Source organism: Cervus canadensis, chromosome 25, assembly GCF_019320065.1.
Source record: "Cervus canadensis isolate Bull #8, Minnesota chromosome 25, ASM1932006v1, whole genome shotgun sequence".
Classification (NCBI taxonomy): domain Eukaryota; kingdom Metazoa; phylum Chordata; class Mammalia; order Artiodactyla; family Cervidae; genus Cervus; species Cervus canadensis.
The window spans coordinates 43,604,922-43,628,695 of NC_057410.1; the positions used below are offsets into that span (position 1 = coordinate 43,604,922).

The window sequence follows — 23,774 nt, forward strand, 5'->3', positions numbered from 1 at the left end:
GATCAATTCAGTATGGTGCCTAGAAGATAGCATCTAATTCTTTCTGGAGTAGTTCAGAAAGTCTACATGAAGATGACATTTCATCAAGCTCTTGAAGGCATATATGATCTTAACCAACAGAGAAGGGTAGGGAAGAGGACAAAACCTATGCAATAGTGTGGAGAAAAAACAAAGATGGTTGATTTGCTGAATCACCAGAAGTTTGCTGTGACTGGTATGTGTTTAAAGGACTAGAATGTTACCAGATTGTGAATTTTGGACTCGATCCTATTATGGAATATTATGTTATTCAAAGCTCTGTGTGCTTCTGGCAAGATCCCCAGAACCCACTCCCCAACCACCTACCTGAACCTTATAACTCCAACAGTCTGCCTAGGCAATTAGCAGTACAAATCATTCCATGCTTTACATCCCTGTCCATGTCAGTCTCTAGAGGAAGCAAATCCCAGGTCATACGTCATTTCTGAATGTCATTCCATAGAGCTGAACACATTTCCTAATCTAACCACATCTCCTATTACTCCTCAAATTTCCACTCAATTGTCTATAACCCAAAGTCCATTATGGAGAAGGCAATGGCAGCCCACTCCAGTACTCTTGCCTGGAAAATCCCATGGACAGAGGAGCCTGGCAGGCTTCAGTCCACGGGGTTGCTGAGAGTCGGACATGACTGAGCGACTTCACTTTCACTTTCCACTTTCGTGCATTGGAGAAGGAAATGGTGACCCACTCCAGTGTTCTTGCCTGGAGAATCCCAGGGACGGGGAGCCTGGTGGGCTGCCACCTATGGGGTTGCGCAAAGTCGGACACAACTGAAGAGACTTAGCAGCAGCAGCAAAGTCCATTATGAATAAAATCCTTCATATACTGAACATCTTTTCTTCATGTTTCTTTTCATTATCTTGATCTCTAAAGTTCCTAGGACCATCCTTGGATATCTTTTGTATGTTCAGTCTTTGGTGAGTTAATGGATTTTAAATACCGCTTGTAAATTGAGTACTTACAAATTTAGATCACCTACTGGGTCCTTGTTCCTGAAGGAGTTCATTTATTCAAGAGCCAACTCTTTATCTCTATTTGGACACATGATCATTCAATCTTAACAAGTAATCCCCTCAACTCCCCAAACTACCAACTAACCTAATCACCACACAGCAGTCATGTCAGTAGATCACAACTTCTTCCCTTTAATTATTCAGGTTAAAAATCTTGGAGCTATTCTTGAACTCTTTCTTTATCCACACCCCTTAGCCAGTTCAATAGCAAATTCTCTCAGTTCTGTCTTCAGAATGCAACCAATATCCTTGCCATTCTCTTCTGATACCATGGTTGTCCAAGCCATAATCCTCTTGCCTGTTTTTGGAATAGCAGTAATAATTTTATTTCTTCCCTGCCTTCCAGTCCATTCATCACTTCACCTCACAGCAATCAAAATCATCAGGTCACTTCTCTACTCCAAAATCCCCAAGTCATTTCCTATCTCACTGGGAGTAAAAGCCAGACACTTTAAGATGGTTTACAGAGCTTTCAGGCCTACCCTTACCAAATCTTGTTAGCATGATTTCCTAAACCCATTACCACTTGCCTTTCTCCTTAACTTTTCTAGTCCAGACACAAAAGCTTCCTAGTCCTCTCCCTCACCAAATGTAGTCCCCCTAAGAGGCCTTTGCACCCACCATTCCTTCTACTTGCCGTTCCTTTCCTTAAGGTATTTTTTTAACTCCCTCCCTTTCTCTAGGTCTTTACTCAAATATCACTTAATTCAGAGCCTTCCTTTACTCTCCTATTTTCTACTTCCTACCAACATCCTATAAACCCAAATTGTTTATTGTCTTTTCTGCTAGACTGTAAATTACATAAGGGCAGGAAATTTGATAGCTCATTGCTGTAGCATGCATGCTGTATTTTAAAGCCTACCGCACAAGAGGTGCTTATTGTGTATTTGTGGAAATAATGAATAAATGTATTAATAAATATAATCAGAATGTATCAGATAACTATAAGCAAGAGTTTTATTTGATCATACATGTCTTTAAAAATGATACAGCTAGCAGAGGAATGTATGGGGAAGAGATGGAAGGGAACGATGCCTCTGTGAAAGTTGGTAAAATAATTCAGGAAAAAGGTAAAAATATGTGTAACATAGGATGGCAGTAGAAAGAATAAAAAGAGCAGATACAATAAACATTGCAAAGGCCACACTGACAAAAGGTCACAGTGAGAAAAGAAGCCTGAGTCCAGTAAAGTGGCCAGCATTGGCCCTTGCGAGGGGGAAAACTAACAGCAATGGAAAATACAGAAGGACACATTTAAACATTTATAATGTTATAAAATTTATAATCATGAAAACAAAACTGGGTGCTTACATGAGCATTTAATTAAGGGCTATAAGAGCACCCTTGTCTTCATAAGTTTACAGACTGAAACTGATAATGCCAATCTTAGAAAATTCTCAGATGCACAAGTTATTGTACCAATATCAAGTTAATAATTTTAGCTCATGTCAGGTGATGACTTTTTATCATTCTTTTCTTAACCTTTTCTTAATTTATTAAACTGCTATGTTTTCTACTCTGATTTTGAAGTGACGTATGTACAGCTAGTCATGACCTTAGTTTTCCCATATGTTTAGAAAGATTTAGGATTAGTGAGTACTAGGGAATGTGGGTAAAATTGTATTAATTTCTGCTGTTACATTTTCATCTCAAGGGGAAAGTCAGGCATTTTTTGCTGTCGTATCTAACAATATTTAATAACAATATATTATTTTTCCATTTTTAGAAAGTTATTAAGCTTAGTAGTTGGTTTATCATAATCAAATGTTGGTATTATTGGTATATGCCTATCATCCAAGTAACACTTCTTTGATTTTTTTTTTTTTTTTAACCTCTTTGATTTTCAGGAAAGGTTAGCAGAAGAAATTGAAAAGCTGAGATCCGAACTTGACCAGTTGAAAATGAGAACTGGCTCTTTAATTGAACCCACAATGTCAAGGTAACATTAAATTAAAAGCTTATCTATAGTTCACCAAAAATCAATGTGAATTTTCTTATGGGTTTTATATCTCCTCAAATAAAATAACTAAGTACCTTCTGTTGGTCAGCAGGTATTGCCGTTTTGATTCCTTACTGATTTATAGTTTCTATGCTCCAAAATAGTTCTCTAACTTAGAAATTCTTTCCTCAAACATGCAGTAAAATATAAATCATTTCCTTTTGTATTCGTCATTTAATATATATAGAAATATATGTCTTCTTATATATTATAAACTGTACATTAAGAACTGGAACTATAGGTACAGAGATTACGTGTTTTTCTAGGAAAAGGCATCAGTCGTTTTCTCTACGTGCAGAAATGTTTTCAGTGTATCCTGTTACTGAAGAAACATCATTGGTTATGATTACTTATATTTACTCATCATTGGTAATGATCTGTTTTGTCAAGGCAAAAGAGGGAAGGAGAAATACGTTAAAAAATTTTCAAATAACTTTCTTTGTACTCAGCTACTTTGAGTCAACACCTCATCTTTTAAAAAAAGCAAAGAGATGCTTATTTACTATGTAGATAGACACATATCTAATTTGATAACAAGCATTTATTTGTTAAACAACACAGTATCAGCTATTTGAAACTTTTGACCCCCACAGACTTCTATTATAAAAGTGCATTTTTTTTTTTTTTGGTCTTAAACTTATCCTAAGAATGTTAGCTCCACAAGGGTTGGAGTTTTTTGCCTGTTTTGAGTACTATAATTTCAGCACCCCCAAAAAATATGTATATATTAGACTCTCAATAGATACTGTTGAAGAAATGCATATCTAGTAAAGCATTTTTCAAGCATTCAGATGAAAACTCCAAATTTAAAAAAATCCTAAAAGTATTTACATTCTCTTCAATGTGAGTATTAATAAAAACAAACTTTAGAATTTTGAATTCAGTTTAATATAAGAAACACAGTTCTGCAGGTGTAAATACACCCAAGGAATTTTTAGATATGTAGATATTTGATTTTGAAAATAATGTTTATTTTTCTAATGTTTTATTATGATTTATATATCTAAACTGAAGTTATTAATTCAGTGATATATATGGTAATGATGATGATAAGAAAGAAAAATGAGTTCCAGAGTGACTGAAAAAGGCCTGATTTGGCCCATCTCTGGAGAAAGATTAGAGGCTGGATAATTGCAGAGGACAATGAAGAACATCCCAGGAAGCAGAGTAATGAGTAACAGGTTTTCTCCGAGAAAATTCATACCTACTTATCTGTGCAAGTTCCTTTATGAGATTGTATTCAAGAGTCCCAGGAGATTCTGGAGGGGAAACTACATGGTTCCTTATTTAAAGGAACCAGTTTTGCATATAGGGTTATCATTACCATCTTTCTAAATTCCATATATATGTGTTAGTATACTGTAATGGTCTTTATCTTTCTGGCTTACTTCACTCTGTATAATGGGCTCCAGTTTCATCCATCTCATTAGAACTGATTCAAATGAATTCTTTTTAATGGCTGAGTAATATTCCATGGTGTATATGTACCAAAGCTTCCTTATCCATTCGTCTGCGGATGGGCATCTAGGTTGCTTCCATGTCCTGGCTATTATAAACAGTGCTGCGATGAACATTGGGGTGCACGTGTCTCTTTCAGATCTGGTTTCCTCGGTGTATATGCCCAGAAGTGGGATTGCTGGGTCATATGGCAGTTCTATTTCCAGTTTTTTAAGAAATCTCCACACTGTTTTCCATAGCGGCTGTACTAGTTTGCATTCCCACCAACAGTGTAAGAGGGTTCCCTTTTCTCCACACCCTCTCCAGCATTTATTGCTTGTAGACTTTTGGATAGCAGCCATCCTGACTGGCGTGTAATGGTACCTCATTGTGGTTTTGATTTGCATTTCTCTGATAATGAGTGATGTTGAGCATCTTTTCATGTGTTTGTTAGCCATCTGTATGTCTTCTTTGGAGAAATGTCTGTTTAGTTCTTTGGCCCATTTTTTGATTGAGTCATTTATTTTTCTGGAATTGAGCTGCAGGAGTTGCTTGTATATTTTTGAGATTAATCCTTTGTCTGTTGCTTCATTTGCTATTATTTTCTCCCAATCTGAGGGCTGTCTTTTCACCTTGCTTATAGTTTCCTTTGTTGTGCAAAAGCTTTTAAGTTTCATTAGGTCCCATTTGTTTATTTTTGCTTTTATTTCCAATATTCTGGGAGGTGGGTCATAGAGGATCTTGCTGTGATTTATGTCGGAGAGTGTTTTGCCTATGTTCTCCTCTAGGAGTTTTATAGTTTCTGGTCTTACATTTAGATCTTTAATCCATTTTGAGTTTACTTTTGTGTACAGTGTTAGCAAGTGTTCTGGTTTCATTCTTTTACAAGTGGTTGACCAGTTTTCCCAGCACCACTTGTTAAAGAGGTTGTCTTTTTTCCATTGTATATCTTTGCTTCCTTTGTCGAAGATAAGGTGTCCATAGGTGCGTGGATTTATCTCTGGTGTACAGAACAGACTTTTGGACTCTGTGGGAGAAGGCGAGGGTGGGATGTTTCGAGAGAACAGCATCGAAACATGTGTATTATCTATGGTGAAACAGATCACCAGCCCAGGTTGGATGCATGAGACAAGTGCTCGGGCCTGGTGCACTGGGAAGACCCAAAGGGATCAGGTAGAGAGGCAGGTGGGAGGGGGAATCAGGATGGGGAATACATGTAAATCCATGGCTGATTCATGTCAATGTATGACAAAAACCACTACAACATTGTAAAGTAATTAGCCTCCAACTAATAAAAATAAATGAAAAAAAAAAAGAACAACTTTAAAGTATAATTTAAAAAAAAAAAAGAAAAAAAAAATAAAGGAACCAGTGACTATATTGTAACTTACATCTGCAAATGCCTCTCAAAATATTGTACACTAAAAATAATTTTAAAATTGAAATATATGGAAATACTGCCTCTGACAGATCAGAGTTGAATAAAAGGAGGGAGGTGAGGAGTAACTGCTTCAAATAAAGTATAAGCAATGCCTTCCTACAATTAGTGTTGGTTCAGGTCTTTTGTTCTTTCAAGATAACTTAAATGCTTTCTACTTGTGAGATGTTGTGACATTGGAGATATAGTGGTGATGGTAGTGAAGAATACATGTTCCAGATGGAAAATGCACAAATACAAATTTGAAGATTGCAGGGCTTCCCTGTTTGCTCAGACAGTAAAGAGTCTGCCTGCAATGCAGGAGACCTGGCCGGGAAGATCCCCTGGAGAAGGGAATGGCTACCCACTCCAGTATTCTTGCCTGGAAAATTTCATGAACAGAGGAACCTGGCAGTCTACAGTCCACGGACTCTGTGAGTTGGACACAACGGAGCAACTAACACATTCACATTCACACAGGGAATTCACATTCACATGGGGAGTTCACATTCATACAGGGAATACCAGCAGCTAGAATAGTAGATGACATTGAGACTTTTAAGCCTCAGCTTAAATTGAAACTTAAGAAATAGTGATCACATAAATGTGTGAAGAGACAGAAAGAATAGCATGTTCAAAGGCTTGAATCAAAAGAAAGTATGAGTTTGAGAGTAAATGGAAATGAAAGTGGAAAGTAGAAGAAGCCCAGGTAGAGGGCCTTGTAAGAACAATGAAGAGTTGTGAGCAGGGCATCAATGGGACCTGTTTGATCCCATCAATGGGATCAATGTTTATTTAATGTTTTTATTGATGACCTGGAATTGAGAGATAAAACACAAGAAAACAATACTCCTAGCATGATGAGTTATAATTTTAGAAACTCTAGTGCCCACAGAGACATTACCCTAAGCAGTCACAGACCAATAAAGGTCCTTAGACAGGGAATATGCTGACCTGAACAGTTTGGACTATATTATTAATATAGTCAATTGCATTCATTTCTTGTCTTACCAGATATTTATCAAGTTCTTATTACATTCTAGGAATATCTCCTTGAACACACAATGGTGACTAAAATTTGATCTTTGGCTTAATAAAACTTATATCCTCTGCTATAAATAAAAACTGACAGTTGTGCCATTTAATGGCTGTGGCCTGATTGGCTAGTTTTTAATATATAACTAACTCACAATAAAGCCATTTTGCCTGATTAAGCCTCAAGTTCGCTGCTATAAAAACAATAGCTGTCATCTGTTTCGAGGATGGTTCCTTAGTTCATCTGCTTTAACATCCAATTGGGCTAAACAAGAACCTGCATCAATTAAGTCAGTGTCTTCTACTTTTTCAAAAACCCAGAACTCACCTAACCTTTTATAGTCTTGCCAAGTATTTAGAGATGTTTGTTTTTTGTCCACAAAGAGAACTTAGAGTAAGAGCATAGTAGATCAACAGAAGGCCCACGTTCAAGAGAAACAGCTTTCAGAATATTTCAGAATATTTCCTACTGATGATGGATCATTTTATATGACAGCATGTTGCATTTGTTATTATCATCATTACTGTAGCTGTAAACTTAATTTTATATAAATCCATATATAAATAATATACTTGGAGAAACCTTTAGTGCACTTTGATTACAATGTACTTTATTTTCATGTTTATTGAAAATTAGTCTGATGATATTTTCTGATTAGAATTTTCAAAGTGTTTCATCTGTAAGCAGATTTAAGAATTGAATGTGCTTATTAAAAGATCCTTCCTTAATATTTTTGGAACAATGTCTTAACAAAACCTGAAAAACTTCTGGTGGACTATCCTATTTTATTTTCCAAAAAAAAAAATTATTAACCTTAGGTCAATCTGATTTTAAGTATTTTGTTGATTTCCTAAATTGAAACACAAAACAGTGGAAAATAGATAATGCAGTGACTCGAAAAGTTTACACGTTTTTCTTTTAGGTTAATGAAGAATATTTAAAACAAACACAAAACAAACACAGTGATAAATGTATTGGATTATCCACTAAATAGCTCAAAATAAAACAGAGTTGCCAGAATGTAAGCCAATGAATATTGGTTGTCAATCTTAACATGTTTCAATTGACTAGTGAGTTTGAAAATGATAATGAATGAACAGAAAGGCTTTTTAATATTCTCAAATGAACCTGATCTTCAGAATGAACCTGAGACTGAAATTTATGACATAAGCCTCTGAAGAGACCTCTAAGATTTATAACATATTTTCTTCCCCCTTGAGGGTTTGAGTTTTGTTGCCAATTAAGTGGTGCATAATGATTTGCTGATAAGTTTTCCTTATTTCCAGAACTCATCTAGACACCTCAGCTGAGCTGCGGTATTCTGTTGGATCCCTAGTGGACAGCCAGTCTGATTACAGAACAACTAAAGTAATAAGAAGACCAAGGAGAGGCCGCATGGGTGTGAGGAGAGATGAGACAAAGGTTAAACTTTTGATTTCAAGTCTTTGATGGTTTAAGTAAATATGCTCTTCCATTTTGGATAATATTTTTATACTGAAAGCATTCATCTGTATTAGTTTCAGGTGTGATATATGACAGATTTTTCTTTTTTAAAACTATAGCTAACATAAAACCCCTGTGCATATGCTAAGTTACTTTAGCCATGTCTGACTCTTTATGCCCCTATGAACTATAACCCACCAGGCTCTTCTGTTCATGGGACTCTCCAGGCAAGAATCCCCTTCTCCAGGGGGATCTTCTCGACCCAGGGATTGAACTCGCGTCTCTTATATCTCCTGCTTTGACAGGCAGGTTCTTTACACATAGCGCCACCTGGGAAGTCCAACATAAAACACCTGCTAGGTACCAGAAGTTGAACTAAGCATGTGTCAAGTATTTATTCATGTAACCTTATAAATTGAGTACTATTTTATACTAATTTCATGTATGAAAAAAATTGAAGCTCAGGAATTTTATGTGTCCTACCTTACATAGTCAGCCAAATGATGAATCTAAACTTGTGTTTGTATTTGAGTAATTTCAAATTCCATAATTTTATCTATTATGCCATGTGGCCAAATAAATGGGCTTTTGGGCAATATCACTTTTGTGGTCTCCCCCAAAATCATTTTATATCATCACAAAAATGAAAGTCCACTTGTAAATAGCAGAAAATCTAGGACTGCTCTCTTTCTTTCAACCATCTCCTGCCTTCAGGTCACAGCCTGAAAAGCACTGGTCTGTTGGTTACTTAAGACTGTTACTCATATGGAGGATGTATTGTATTAATTTTAAAAACATAGTTATGTAAATTGATGTGCCTTGGGCTTAAAAAAATCAATGAGGCATTTAAGCAACCAGAGCAGTGGAGATTAAATTAAATCTTTGCAATGTTTTTATTAATACTTGATTAAAATACAGGAGAAAGAATTCCTGTATAATTTATTGTGTGAAAATATTTGTACCCTCAGTCTAATTATTAATAATATGAGAAATGGACATGCTTAAGTACAAGTGAATAGAGACTGTTACATTTACAAAAAGTGAAAATATTGGAAACATAGATGCTTTAAAATAATTACTACCTTGAGTTGAGGTTGAACTAGAAATCATGCAGAAGTTTAACATTCTTATTCCTATTAAAGTATTGATATTTATGCTGAAATTAGTACCTTCCATTACTTAAGTATCAAGGAACTATTTTATTGACATGATAAATAAAGTGTTAATAATCAATTCTGCTTTTGCCAAGTAAGCTATAAAAGCATGTGTGTTTTTGGTTTTTATTTTCATAATAGTGCTTTGAAAATGAGCAATATGAAATATACTGTAATTTTTCCTTTACCTTCCAGGTGAAATCTCTTGGAGATCATGAGTGGAATAGAACTCAACAAATTGGAGTGCTAAGCAGCCACCCTTTTGAAAGTGATACAGAGATGTCTGACATTGATGATGACGACAGAGAAACAATCTTCAGCTCAATGGACCTTCTCTCTCCAAGCGGTCATTCTGATGCCCAGACACTGGCCATGATGCTTCAGGAACAACTTGATGCGATCAACAAGGAAATCAGGTGAGTTCAACGATTTCTGATGGTCTCAAGGGACTGGAAGACCTTGATTCTAAAATCGTGATTATCAGATCAGAAGCACTGGCATCCAGATACTCAGACCTCACCCTACACCTACTGAATTATAATGTGCAATTTCACAGTTTTCCAGGATAAACTTAGGACAACTTCTATAAGAAACATATGTGAAAAATGCAGATTAATGATATTAGCACAATATAAATGAATGAGGTAAAGGTGAAATCTTAGATGAATTTTCCAAATGATTTGAATATCTGAGTAGCACTGGATCTTTGATTAAACTTCAATCTATCTCTTACTCAACTAGTTCCTCTAATGTGATTTTCCTTTGCAATTAATAGAATGCCTAGAGTTTAAAACTGTATTTTCTTATTTAGCAGAACCATGTCACCTCTCACCAGGTTTTTCTGGAGTCATTTATGACCAATCATTTTTAAGTACAAAATTTCTTTTTTTTTTTTTTTTGAAGAGGAGGCAGTTTTTCCATTGGAATGTGTTTAAACCTTATTAATGTTGTACTATGTTACTTTACTAAAACTTACTTTGGGATTCTGATCTTTGGTGAAGTTAAAAGGCACCATGAAAATAAACTTCAGAATAACAGAATTCATATTCTTTGTGTAAGTGAAATATTATAATTAAGAGTAATTATATTAGTATTTTTATTAATTTCATTTCTTAGAGAAGTCTAAGATTCAGAGCAAAATTGAGAGAAAAGTGGAGTGAGTTCCTGTATACCTCCTGGCCTCAAACATTGTCAACATCCTTAATAAGAGTAGATTTTGTTACAACTGATGAACTTACATTGGTACAGGATATTTTTCAAATCCATAATTTACACTATTGTTCACCCTTTTTTTTAATGTCATTTTATTGTGGTAAAGGGGCTTCCCTGATGGCTCAGACAGTAAAGAATCTTCCTGCAATCCAGGAGACCTGGATTTGATCTGTGAATTGGGAAGATTCCCTGAAGAAGAGAATGGCTACCCACTCACATTCTTGCCTGAGAAATTCCATGGACAGAGGAGCCTGGCAGGCTACAGTCCATGGGGTCACAAAGAGTTGGACATGACTGAGCAACTAACACTATTGTAGTAAAAGTCACATAATATAGAACATACTATTTTAACCATTTCATGCAAAAATTGGCACAATAAAGGACAGAAATGGTATGGACCTAAGAGAAACAGGAGGTGTTAAGAAGAGGTGGCAAGAATACACAGAAGAACTATACAAAAAAGATCTTAATGACCCAGATAACTGTGATAGTGTATCACTCACCTAGAGCCAGACATCCTGGACTATGAAGTCAAGTGGGCCTTAGGAAGCATCACTGTGAACAAAGCTGGTGGAGGTGATGGAATTCCAGCTGATCTATTTCAAATCCTAAGAGATGATGCTTTAAAGTGCTGCACTCAATAGGCCAGCAAATTCAGAAAACTCAGCAGTGGCCACAGGACTGGAAAAGGTCAGTTTTCATTCCAATCCTAAAGAAAGGCAATGCCAAAGAATGTTCAAACTATCACACTATTGCACTCATTTCACATGCTAGCAAGGTAATGCTCAAAATCCTTCAAGCTGGACTAAAACAGCATGTGAACTGAGAACTTCCAGATATTCAAGGTGGACTTAGAAAAGGCAGAGGAGCCAGAGATCAAATTGCCAACATCCATTGGATTATCGAAAAGCAAGAGAGTTCCAGAAAAGCATCTACTTCTGCCTTATTGACTATGCCAAAGCTTTTGACTGTGTGGATCTCCATAAACTATGGAAACTTCTGAAAGAGGTGGGAATACCAGATCACCTAGCCTGCCTCCTGAGAAATCTGTATGCAGGTCAAGAAGCACCAGGTAGAATCAGACATGGAACAATGGATTGGTTCCAAATTGGGAAAGGAGTATATACAGTCAAGGCTGTATATTGTCACCATGCTTATTTAACTTATATGTGGAGTACATCATGTGAAATGCTGGGCTGGATGAAGCACAAGCTGGAATCAAGATTGCCAAGAGAAATATAAATAACCTTAGATATGGAGATGTCACCATTCTTATGTCAGAAAGCAAAAAGTAACTAAAGAGTCTCTTGATGAAGGTGAAAGAGGAGAGTGAAAACGTTGGCTTAAAATTCAATATTCAAAAAACAAAGATCATGATATCTGGTCCCATCACTTCATGGCAAATAGATGGGGAAACGATGGAAACAGTGAAGGACTTTATTTTCTTGGGTTCCAAAATCACTGAAGATGGTGACTGCAGCCATGAAATTAAGAGACGCTTACTCCTTGGAAGAAAAGTTATGACAAACCTAGACAGCATATTAAAAAGCAGAGAAATTACTTTACTGACAAAGGTCCATATAATCAAAGATATGGTTTTTCCAGTAGTCATATATGGGTGTGAGAGTTGGACCATAAAGAAGGCTGAGCATCTAAGAAATGATGCTTTTGAACTATCGTGTTGGAGAAGATTCTTGAGAGTCCCTTGGACCGCAAGGAGATCAAACTAGTCAGTCCTAAAGGAAATCAGTCCTGGGTGTTCATTGGAAGGACTGATGCTGAAACTGAAGCTCCAATGTTTTGGCCAGCTGATATGAAGAACCAACTTATGAGAAAAGACCCTGCTGCTGGGAAAGACTGAAGGCAGGAGGAGAAGGGGATGACAGAGGCTGAAATGGTTGGATGGCATCACCAACTCAATGAACATGAGTTTGAGCAAGCTCCAGGAGATGGAGAAGACAGTGAATCCTGGTGTGTTTCAGTCCATGGGGTCACAAAGAGTCAGGCATGACTGAGCAACTGAACACCAACAATTTTTATCATATTTAACTGTATAGTTCAGTAACACGAAGTACATTCACATTGTTTTGCAACTCTTAACATCACCCATCTGAATTTTTACCTTCCTGGACTGGAACTCTGTCCCCATTAAACACTAACTCCCCATTCACCCTCCCCACCGTACCCCCACCTCCTGGTTCCTGGCATCTACCAATATACTTTCTGATGCTATGAACTTGACTATTCTAAATAACCTCATATCAGAGGAATCAAACAGTATTTGCACATTTTGGTTCACTGTTGATTGTCTGGAAAATGTATAATGATGTATACCCAACATCATGATATCATACAGACAGAATATTTTTACTGTCCTAAAAACTCACTGTGCTCTGTTTATTAATGCCTCTTCCCCTCTAGACCCCTGGAAATCACTAATCTTTTTATTGTATCCATGGTTGCTTTTTCCAGAGTGTCATATATTTGGACTCATACAATATGTAGCCTCTTCAGATTGGTTTATTTCATTTAGTCATATGCATTTATTGTTCCCCCATGTCTCTTCATGGCTTGATAACTCATTTCATTGTAGCACTGAATGTTATTCCATTGTATAAATGTACCAGTTTATGTATCCATTCACCTACTGAAGTATATCTTAATTGTTTCCAAGTTTGGACAAGTATGGATAAAGTTGTTCTAAACATCTATGTGCAGTTTTTTGTGTGGACCTCAGCTTTCATATCCTTTGGGTAAATATCAAGGAACACAATTACTGAATTATATATTAAGAGTATGTTTAGTTTTATAAGAAATTGCCAAACTTGTCCAAAGTAAATATGTAAAAGGAAAACTTTGTGGTGATTATTACCTTGAAATTAAAGATTATATATCATTGGAAATCACAATAATCCATTTATAGTTAAGAGGAAGATATCTCAGGAGAGATGTTTCTAACCCCCATTTTTCAAATAAACTATATGAGTACACAATTTGCTAAAGTTCTTTATTCTTTGTTTCTTTGTAATAAATAATTTATGTATATTCTTGAAGTTTCTCCCTGATTAAAGAAAAAGTAATAGTGGTTTGTCTTCTCAAAAGCATTTACAGCAACAGTTTTTCTTAAAACATTTAACTATCTAGCATATAGACATTATTTAAATCTTAGTGCTTATGTAAAAGCAAGTTGGCTAAGTCAGGGTTTTATTTGGTCAAATTATAATTATGAATGACCATTTTTTGAGGAGTCTGTCAATCATACTGTTTCATTGGATAGGAGGTAAGAGTCAATGACCTTGTTGAGACTTGAGTTCTTAAAAGTCTCATATATTGGTTCCTAAGTACAAATGTAAGGTTAAGATCAGAGGCAGTAATTAACTAGACACTTACATTTTAAAAAGAGTTTTAACAGGTAGTAGTATAGAAAGGGTATCAAACTGAAAACCCAAGGGATTATATGTCATTTGGAAAGAAAGATTTTCTAGTTCTCAGCCAAAACGTCTCTGGAATTTATTGAAAGTTATATTGTCTAGTGAAAAAAAAAAGTATTAGATTTGATATAAAAATATTCAGTTATTTATGCATTTATTTATTTGATGAATTCCAAATATTAATAACTTTATAACAACATGTAATGTATCAAAATTAAACTATATCTTTCAGACTAATTCAAGAAGAAAAAGAATCCACAGAGTTACGTGCTGAAGAAATTGAGAACAGAGTGGCTAGTGTGAGCCTGGAAGGGCTGAATTTAGCCCGGGTCCACCCAGGTACCTCCATCACTGCCTCGGTCACAGCGTCTTCGCTGGCCAGCTCGTCTCCCCCTAGTGGACACTCAACACCAAAGCTCACACCTCGAAGTCCTGCCAGGGAAATGGATCGTATGGGAGTCATGACACTGGTATGATGTGTCCAGAGAACTTTTGCTTCCATTAGAATTACTGTTGCATTAGCTAAAATTTATTGGATATTTCTTCTCATCTAAAAGCCTTCTTTGCGTTTTATCATTTTTTCTTAATAAACCTATATGATAAGTACAAAATTTAATCCAACTATAAAATAAGGAAATGAAGCCTACACAGTTATAATTTCCCAAGGTCACATAATTAGTAAATAGAAGAGCAGAAATCTAAATAGCGCATCAGAAATCTGAATAATTTAAACCATTAAGTTCATTTTTACTGATAATGTCTTGATGAAGTACATTGAGACTGGGTGTTTTTTTTTTTTTTTTAACACAGTAAGTTTCAGAATTATTTATTATAATTTCTTCAATACACCAACATAGAATGTTATAATTTTATAGTATAAAATTATAATTCTAAAAGAAGAGCTTAAATTCTAAAACAATAGCAGCAATTTCCTGAGCTTTATAATTCCATGTCAATAGTTTCACCCTTCTTTATCCTTTAATTTTTGATTTCATGTATCTTCATTTGAGATTAAAAGTCAGAAATTTAATTATAAAGTACTCTTAACATACAAAAGAAAAATTAAAATACCCCATGCCAAAAATAATGTAGGTAGAGTGACTGTTGAATGTCACTTTATTCTCAGATAACATTTGAAAATCTGAGGGCATTATCTTGGGCATAAGTAATTGAAATGTTGAGAGTGGATAAATGTCCTTGTTCAACACAGCTAGTAAAGAGGAACTGAATTTTTCTTCAAATTTACTAAGTCAAAAGCATATACTATTTTATCTTTGTTGTTTTCAGTGATTAGGAGGGAAATATATTTCAATATATTTTCTGTGATTACCTGGGAAATATGTTGAAATGACAACAATAATGAAGATTTAAATATTCTGAACTCTTTATGAGGGGAAAGTCTTATGTTTTGTCATGAATATTAGAACTATATTAAAACAATAAAATTTAAGTTAAATATAAATGTTTAGAGATGAAGATTAATTAAAATGCAAATAGATCAAATAATAGATGATATACTGCAAAAATCTAGTACAAGTATAACAAATGGAGGAGAAATTAATAATAGGACAGGACAGAAGAATATGAATATTAAATGTATACAGTGTTTCTGGTCAGAAGGCTGTGAAGCCACTATAAAAAGTGTCACAATACCTGCATCTGTGTATGTGTGTGTAATATATGAACAATGAAGTTTAACTCAATTTCTAAATGATCGTTAAATGAATCTTTAAAAAATATGTTGCAATAATGTGTTTTGTGGCAAAAAATGGCATTAGAATTAATTTATATAAATGCATACATATGTCCATATATGTATGTGTGTATGTATATATAGATATATAATATTCTCACCCCAAGGGGAAAACCACCTTGTAAGTGAATGATTTTTAGATTTTATCTTCATAAAATTTCTACCATGTATATAAGTTTAGGTATCTTTAACTTTGCAACTGAAAATTGGAACAGAAGGTTATTTATGATACAGTATTTCTGATATCCAAACTCTTTACAATTATGAAACTTCCATGCAATAAAATCTATATAAAAGAGAAATGATGAAAAACAATTAAAAAGGAAATACCTCCTTCAACCATTGAGTATCCTATTCCTTGCTTATTTCCAGATGGAAAATCCAAATAAAGACTAATCAAAGCTGATCCCAGCTAGATTCAGCACAACCTTTTAGCCAATGTACTAAGATAAACTAACCCATTATACTGAGCTACATTTTGATCTATGACAAAATCATGATCTCCTTATTTTAGAAATCTAGAAACCAAATTTCCTTAGTGGTCCAGTGGTTAAGACTCCACGCTTCCACTACAGGGAACACAGTTTTGATCCTTAGTCAGGGAACTGAAACCCCACAGATTGTGGGGTATGCCCTCCACTCTAAAATCCTGGAACCATCCATCTGATTAGAGTCATTAAAAATGATATTGTATCTGGCTTAGTTTCTGAATGTGTAATTTATGCTATGTATATTGATGATCTACTTGTCATCAAAGCTGTAGTAAGAATATTGGCCCACAGGGTGTAATTTGCTTAGCATTCAAGCCAAGAAAACTTTGGTTATTTCTGTATTGCTATTATTTCCTACACTTTTTCAACCTATTATTTTGACCTTTTAAGTATTTTCATTATATATTAGCATTATAACCCTTGACAGTGTTGTTATTTTTATAATAACAAAATAATATATTTGTATCCATTTAGACATAATGCTTGGTTATGTATGAATAGGATGCCACTGCTCTCATGAATTTTCTTGAGCAGTTATAAATAAAACAGTGATAAATGAACATTATTATACTATAATTAGAGTACTTAAAAGCTATTTAGAGAATTTCCTGAGGGTAAAAAGGAAAAAAGTAAACAAAAATTAAACATTTAAAATGTTTAATATCTGACTCAATAAAACAAAAAGTAAAATCCAAGAGGTCCTTATCACCTAGTAGAACTTTGTCATCAAATTCATTATTGTTATGGTGAAAGACAGGTTTTCCTTTACCTGTAGAAAATATTGGAGAAAGAAAAAATTTTGTTGGATGTAATTCATGTTTGAATATAAATTTGAAATCAAAGCAAAATTTGAAATTTTAGGGACAGACAAGCAGAGATTGAAAAGACATTGTATTCACTCATATTGTTTATATTTACATATTTAGCAAACATAACTATTTGTCCTGTTAATAAAACCTATTTATATCTACCTTTACCTCACCACAAATTCAGAGGCATAAATAACGTTAGTGATATCTAATTATTTAGAATATTGAACAAGGTAAATCAACCCATTTTTCAATAGCAGCAGAAATGTAAAGTATAATGAAATAGTTTAACAAAGTGTTTTCCTTACGTAAGAAAAGTTAACAAATATTAAGTGAATAAGTTTTATCTGAGGTCATAAAGAAATAACTTATTTTTTTTAATTCTGTAAGAGAGCACTGTGAAGAAAACAGGAGCCCCAGACATATGCTGTACTGAAGCCTGAGTTTTCAGTATTTGGGAAATAGCATCTGAGAAAGCAGACGCTTTCAGTATTTCAGATGTCAGGAAGTTTGAGATCACGTGGGAATAGCATATCTGCCCAAAGGAGGTCCAAGGCCCTGCCTGCTGCTGCTGCTGCTAAGTCACTGCAGTCGTGTCCGACTCTGCAACCCCATAGACGGCAGCCCACCAGGCTCCCCGATCCCTGGGGTTCTCCAGGCAAGAACACTGGAGTGGGTTGCCATTTCCCTCTCCAATACATGAAAGTGAAAAGTGAGAAGGCAAGATAAAAGGGAATGTTTATAAACTGCTTGTGTGTGCCTTGGCTCTCCCTTCACACATAATCTTCTTCACTCCCGTCTGTATCTCCTTGGAAGGATATAGCCCCGTGTTTACTTCTGGCTAGTCACTTCATATATGTTTTATATTCCCTAAGGTCCGTGTCTCATATCTCATGTCTCAGGCATGTACACATGATCCCTTCATGAAGACCTGCCCCTCTACCATGCCATCTAGGAAGATTCCTTTTGAAAACAGCTTCCTGGAGGAATGCTTTTATAGGGTTCAGTTCAGTTCAGGTCAGTTCAGTCACTCAGTCGTGTCCAACTCTTTGCGACCCCATGAATCGCAGCACGCCAGGCCTCCCTGTCCATCACCAACTCCTGGAGTTTACTCAAACTCATGTCCATCAAGTCAGAGATGCCATCCAACCATCTCATCCTCCGTCATCCCCTTCTCCTCCTGCCCCCAATCCCTCCCGGCATCAGGGTCTTTTCCAATGAGTCAACTCTTCGCATGAGGTGGCCAAAGTATTGGAATTTCAGCTTCAGCATCAGTCCTTCCAATGAACACCCGGGACTGATCTCCTTTAGGATGGACTGGTTGGATCTCCTTGCAGTCCAAGGGACTCTCAAGAGTCTTCTCCAACAGTTCAAAAGCATCAATTTTTTCAGCGCTCAGCTTTCTTCACAGTCCAACTCTCACATCCATACATGACCCCTGGGAAAACCATAGCCTTGACTGGACGAAACTTTGTTGGCAAAGTAATGTCTCTGTTTTTTAAAATGCTATCTAGGTTGGTCACAACTTTCCTTCCAAGGAGTAAGCATCTTTTAATTTCATGGCTGCAGTCACCATCTTCAGTGATTTTGGAGCCCCCAAAAATAAAGTGATTAAAAGACATTTATTTTGAAAAGAATGGAATGAAAGTTTAAAAAAAGAAAGTTAAATTATAGCTACTATTTAAATTTGTAACATGGTCAAATGATAATCATTAACTGGTTCTGTTTTGTGTTGTTTTTATTTTCCAATCATAGCCAAGTGATCTAAGGAAACATCGGAGAAAGGTATTGTACATTTCTTTGATATGATTGCTAATTGAATGTTGTTTTTTCTATGAAAGATTTGAAATTATTTTTCTGATAATTGAAGCATTTTATTAACATAAAAATATTAAAAATATTTAAGTGGTTTTGAATTGCTTAAATGCAATCATAAGAGCAAGTTTCTAAAGATAAAATTTTTTATACTTTCTAGGGGAATGTTTAGACTGTGGGGACTAAATTATCCTGATTTTCCACAGAATTTTTAGACCTCTTTTGGTAGAATTAGATAGTTTACTGTTGATACTAGAACAGTGGTGCTTGTTTTAAAATGTAGGTTTTAACATTGCTGTTCAGTCACTAAATCCTGTCTGATTCTTTGTGACCACATGAACTGCAGCACACCAGGCCTCGCTGTCCTTCAGTATCTCCCAGAGTTTACTTAGTTATGTAAGACAAGCAAATCAAGAAACAATTACCAATAAAAGATAGCTTCTTACTTGTATTTCCCAAGAGCCCGGGCATGCCATGATGTGCCTGGCGAAGGGGAGGCACCAGGTCAGGACTCAGAAAGTGTGAGGAGAAATCATGGGCAGGAATGTTTATTGTGAAGGTAAGGTAAGTAAGTTTAGGATTGACTAGTTTGAATAATTTCAGTGGGTTTAGGGTCTATCTCTAGTTGTCTGACACCTGGCCTGTGATGATTAAGGCAGAGGAATAGCGCCTCCTAGAGGGTAAGGACTCCCCTTATAACTCATTTGGTAAAGAATCTGCCTGCGATGCAGGAATCCGCTTGCAGTTCAAGACACCCGGGTTTTATCCCTGGGTCGGGAAGATCCTCTGGAGAAGGAAATGGCAACCCACTCCAGTATTCTTGCCTGAGAAATCCCATGGACAGAGGAGCCTGGCGGGCTACAGTCCAGGAGTTTGTAAGAGTCAGACACAATTTACTGACTGAACCACAATCAGAGTGCAAGAGCCAGATAGAAAAGAGGATTTGGGATACTGATCTAGAGTGTTTGGTCTGCATATGGAAGGCACACTCCAGGAACATCATTTGCTATCTCTAGGAATTAGCTAGCCCAGGGAGGGGCATTCTCAGCATGGCTCCAGGTACTACTTTCTTGTTTAGAATGAAGTCAAGAGAATAAATCTTGGGTATAGGAAACAAGCTTCCCTTGTGGCTCAGCTGGTAAAGAATCTGCGCACAATGCAGGCGTCCTGGGTTCGATCCCTGGGTTCGAACAAAATGGAATAAAGTTCTGATTCACAAAATAACATTGTGTTAAATAACTGAGAGTGGCAGAGCTCAGATTCAGGAAATCAGATGGGACAGATTTTAAAGATTCAGCCTACTATCCAATGCATAAATGTGTTTTTCAGCATCTTCAAGATGTGATAGTCAGCCTATGCCCAAATACTTCTGGAACTAGGGAACTTTGTTTTTTAATTAAGGGAATCCATATTATGCTTACATGACCTAAATTGTTTGAATTTTCTTTTTATTGTCCATCATCTATCTTCTTTTAATATTTTCTCCTTGACACTATCTGTTAGTTCTCAACTGCCAAATTTATCACGCAAAATGTTATTACCATTTGTCTTTGACTTCCTTCACCACTTAAAAGGATTATACTGGAAATAGAGAAAGAAATCTGAGTATATGATATGTGAAATAATTTCAGTGTGTATGAGAGGGGAAAAAAATGTAAAGGAAGATCTTGTGCAGAAATAAAGCCTCAAGGAATTTAGGGAATACAGAGATGATTGGTAAGAAAGGTAGATTATAGTGTGGTGACTTCCGCTCCGCGCAGACTGCGGCGCGGACTCAAGCGGCGCCTGCGTGGGCCTGGGACCGAGTTGCTGAAGGCCAAGGTCCTCCTTGGGGGGCCCTGCTAGAGTGGAAAAAAATGTTGGCCAACTTTCTGACAGAAGCTTCTGACATCACTGAATACAACCCAACCCAAGGAGTGAGGATCCTGGAATTCGAGAACCCACGTGTTACCAGCAACAATAAAGGTGCGGGGTGTGAATTTGAGCTCTGGGATCATGGCGGTGATCCAAAGTCTGAGTCTTGCTGGCCAGCCCTGATGAAGGACTCTCACGGGGTGGTGATCGTCTTCAACGCTAGCATCCTAAGTTCCCTGAAGGAAACTGAGATGTGGTGTTCCTGCTTCGTTCAGCAGCAGTTCTTATAGAATACTCCATGTCTGTTAATCGCACACCACAAACCAGGCTCCAGAAGTGACAAAGAAAACCCAGCTTTGGCACCACCCTTGAACAAGCTGAAGCTGGTACACTCGAATCTTGAGGACGACCCGGAAGAGATCAGGATGGAATTCATCAAGTATTTAAGAAGCATGATCAACTCAGTGTCTGAGAGCAAAGACCGGGAGGAGATGTCCATTATTACCTGACTGGCCTTCATCTGGATGCTGCCACATCCCAAATGAAGTTAATGTCAGTGCAGAGCCTGAAGTCCATCCACCTAATGAGGTTCTCGTCACCCTTTGGCTGTAGAAGGCATTTTCCTTACCTGCCCCAAAGACCAGTCAGCCCTGGAGTTGACTCCCTACCATCTGTTCTCCATCTTTAGTTCAGCTGAGAAAATCCTATTGTTGAATTCTGATTCCTTTGCCCCAGATCGCTCCAAAGAGCTGAAAAACTGAGGTGGTTTCTTTATTTTATTTATGTATTTATTTTTTTTGCATTCTTTCATATGTCATGTAATTAAAGTTGTGTAATTGTTAAAAAAAAGAGAAAGAAAGAAAGGTAGGTTATAGAAAGAAAACCCACAAACTCTAACATTTATTGTATATCAGGGTAAGGAGTTATATGCATGATTTAACTTGCACTTCAAAAGAAATTAAACTGAGTATATTCACTTCTGTTTTATTGATAAGAATATTCAATCTTAGAGTAGATAAGTAATTAGGACATGTCACTCAATAAATAAGAGAAGTCAAGATTCAAATCCATCTCTGATTCAGAAGTCTTTCTCCTTCACTTTATTTATATAGTGTGAGATTTAAGTATTATTCAGTGAACGGGCTTGTGTATGATGTTTTTAAGAGCTGATATTTTGAAAGTTGGCCTAGTTTGACCTGCCATCTGGAGAGAAGAAGGTGTTTTATAAGAGGGTGTTTCAGAGAAAAAGTCTGGAAACAGAAATAATCTGGCTTCACAGAAACAATTGTGGAAATCAATCTTGGTAAAATAATAGAACTGTGAAAACATAAATATGTATTAGGAAGAGTTTGGAAATACACTTTACAAGTTTAGATGAGATGTGAGTTTAGAAAGGGTTTTCCATAGTGTCAACATTATGCTGAAAGCAGTTCTTGAAAAAGATTCTTCTAATAGCACTATATTCATTGAAATGGAGAAAAGAGATCTTCTAAGTTCTCTTATCCTGTTAAGGGCTTCTAAGGTGGCTCAGTGGTCAAGAATCCACCTGCAATGCAGGAGAAGGAGATAGATGAGTGTTTGATCCCAGGTCAGGAAGATCCCCTGGAACAACAGATGACAACCCACTGCAGTATTTTTGCGTGGAGAATACCATGAACAGAGGAGCCTGGCGGCTACTGCCCATAGTGCTGCAAAGAGTCCCACACATCTGACGCACCTGAGAACACGTGCGCTGTGCTGTTAAAAGTAACCTAGGTTTGAATGACAAGAGCCCAGACAGGCACTTTTATTAAGTGTCTCGAATACATTAAGTATCACATATAAACGCATTAATGTATAATAGCTTAATGGAAAGAAACTAGCAAGACATTTTATAGACAAAAGACGAGAACTTTTGTTTAAACTTTTTGTTATAGCCGTATTGAGATATTCCTTCATCAGAACTTCTAGAACCATACATCTTTTAGCTACGCTTTCCACAATCTTTCTCTCTCTCTCTCTTCATATATATATATGATTTAATACACAATGGTACTATGAAAAAGCAGGATTGTTTTAAAAAAAATCTTTATTGTACAACTCGGTTGTTGAAAAGTCTTACTTTAATACAGTTCTGTATATCCATCTCTGGCAAAAGTTATGGTATCTTGAATTGTTCTGGACTTGGAACTAAGTTCTTTAAAGAAATCCCTCTCATCCCATCTGCTTGTGGTGATCTGTATGCCTTTTTCAATTTTCCCATGAGAAATAGTGAAATTAAACAGTTTGCAAAAATTCCATTCTTACCTTTTATTATTTTCACTTTAAAAAGAAAGTTTTTTTTTCTTATAAACTTCAGCTCTTTTTTTAAATATCTGGGAACACATTTAATTAGCCTAATTTAAAACACCCTATCTGATAACATTTTATTTTGTCAAACTCTCACTTCAAAAATCTGCCACTTAATAGGTGTTCATGGTATGATAACCTGACTATGCATATTTTTAGTGAATTAGTTCAAATATATGTTCAATAACTTTGTAAAGCTTTTACATTCTGATATATTTAATGGATTCCAAGATAGCTTTTCCATAGTCCCTGGATATTGATGTATGGTGTTTATTTATACTTAAATAATATTTTTATGTAGTAAGTCCATTTATGTGTGTGTATGTGTGTTTTAACTGGAGTGTCTTAACTTTTAAATAGTTAGAAATTCCTACTCTTTAATAATGTGAGTTTTTATGTGTAAGACTTATATGCCCTAAATTTCTTGTTTTGCTTTTATATTAGAATTACTCAAATAGCCTTGCTTTAATGAATCTCTATTTTCATCAGTTTCAGTTAGAATTTAGAAAAAGTGAATCTGTTATATTTTTTTTTTGCTTC

At 35.9% G+C, this 23,774-nt stretch overlaps 1 protein-coding gene and 1 pseudogene across 14 annotated transcripts in view; both read left to right on the forward strand.

Annotated features, from left to right (window-relative positions):
- Positions 1–23,774, forward strand: part of PPFIA2 (PTPRF interacting protein alpha 2) — a 481,936-nt gene that overhangs the window by 372,783 nt on the left and 85,379 nt on the right. For all 14 annotated transcript variants that reach the window (XM_043446293.1, XM_043446294.1, XM_043446296.1 and 11 more), the window contains 5 exons: positions 2,903–2,994; positions 8,231–8,366; positions 9,737–9,957; positions 14,417–14,654; positions 18,993–19,022. In XM_043446293.1, the coding sequence (XP_043302228.1) occupies positions 2,903–2,994; positions 8,231–8,366; positions 9,737–9,957; positions 14,417–14,654; positions 18,993–19,022 (717 nt within the window). The remainder of the gene's footprint in view (positions 1–2,902; positions 2,995–8,230; positions 8,367–9,736; positions 9,958–14,416; positions 14,655–18,992; positions 19,023–23,774) is intronic.
- On the forward strand, positions 19,060–23,768 carry LOC122427091 (annotated as a pseudogene).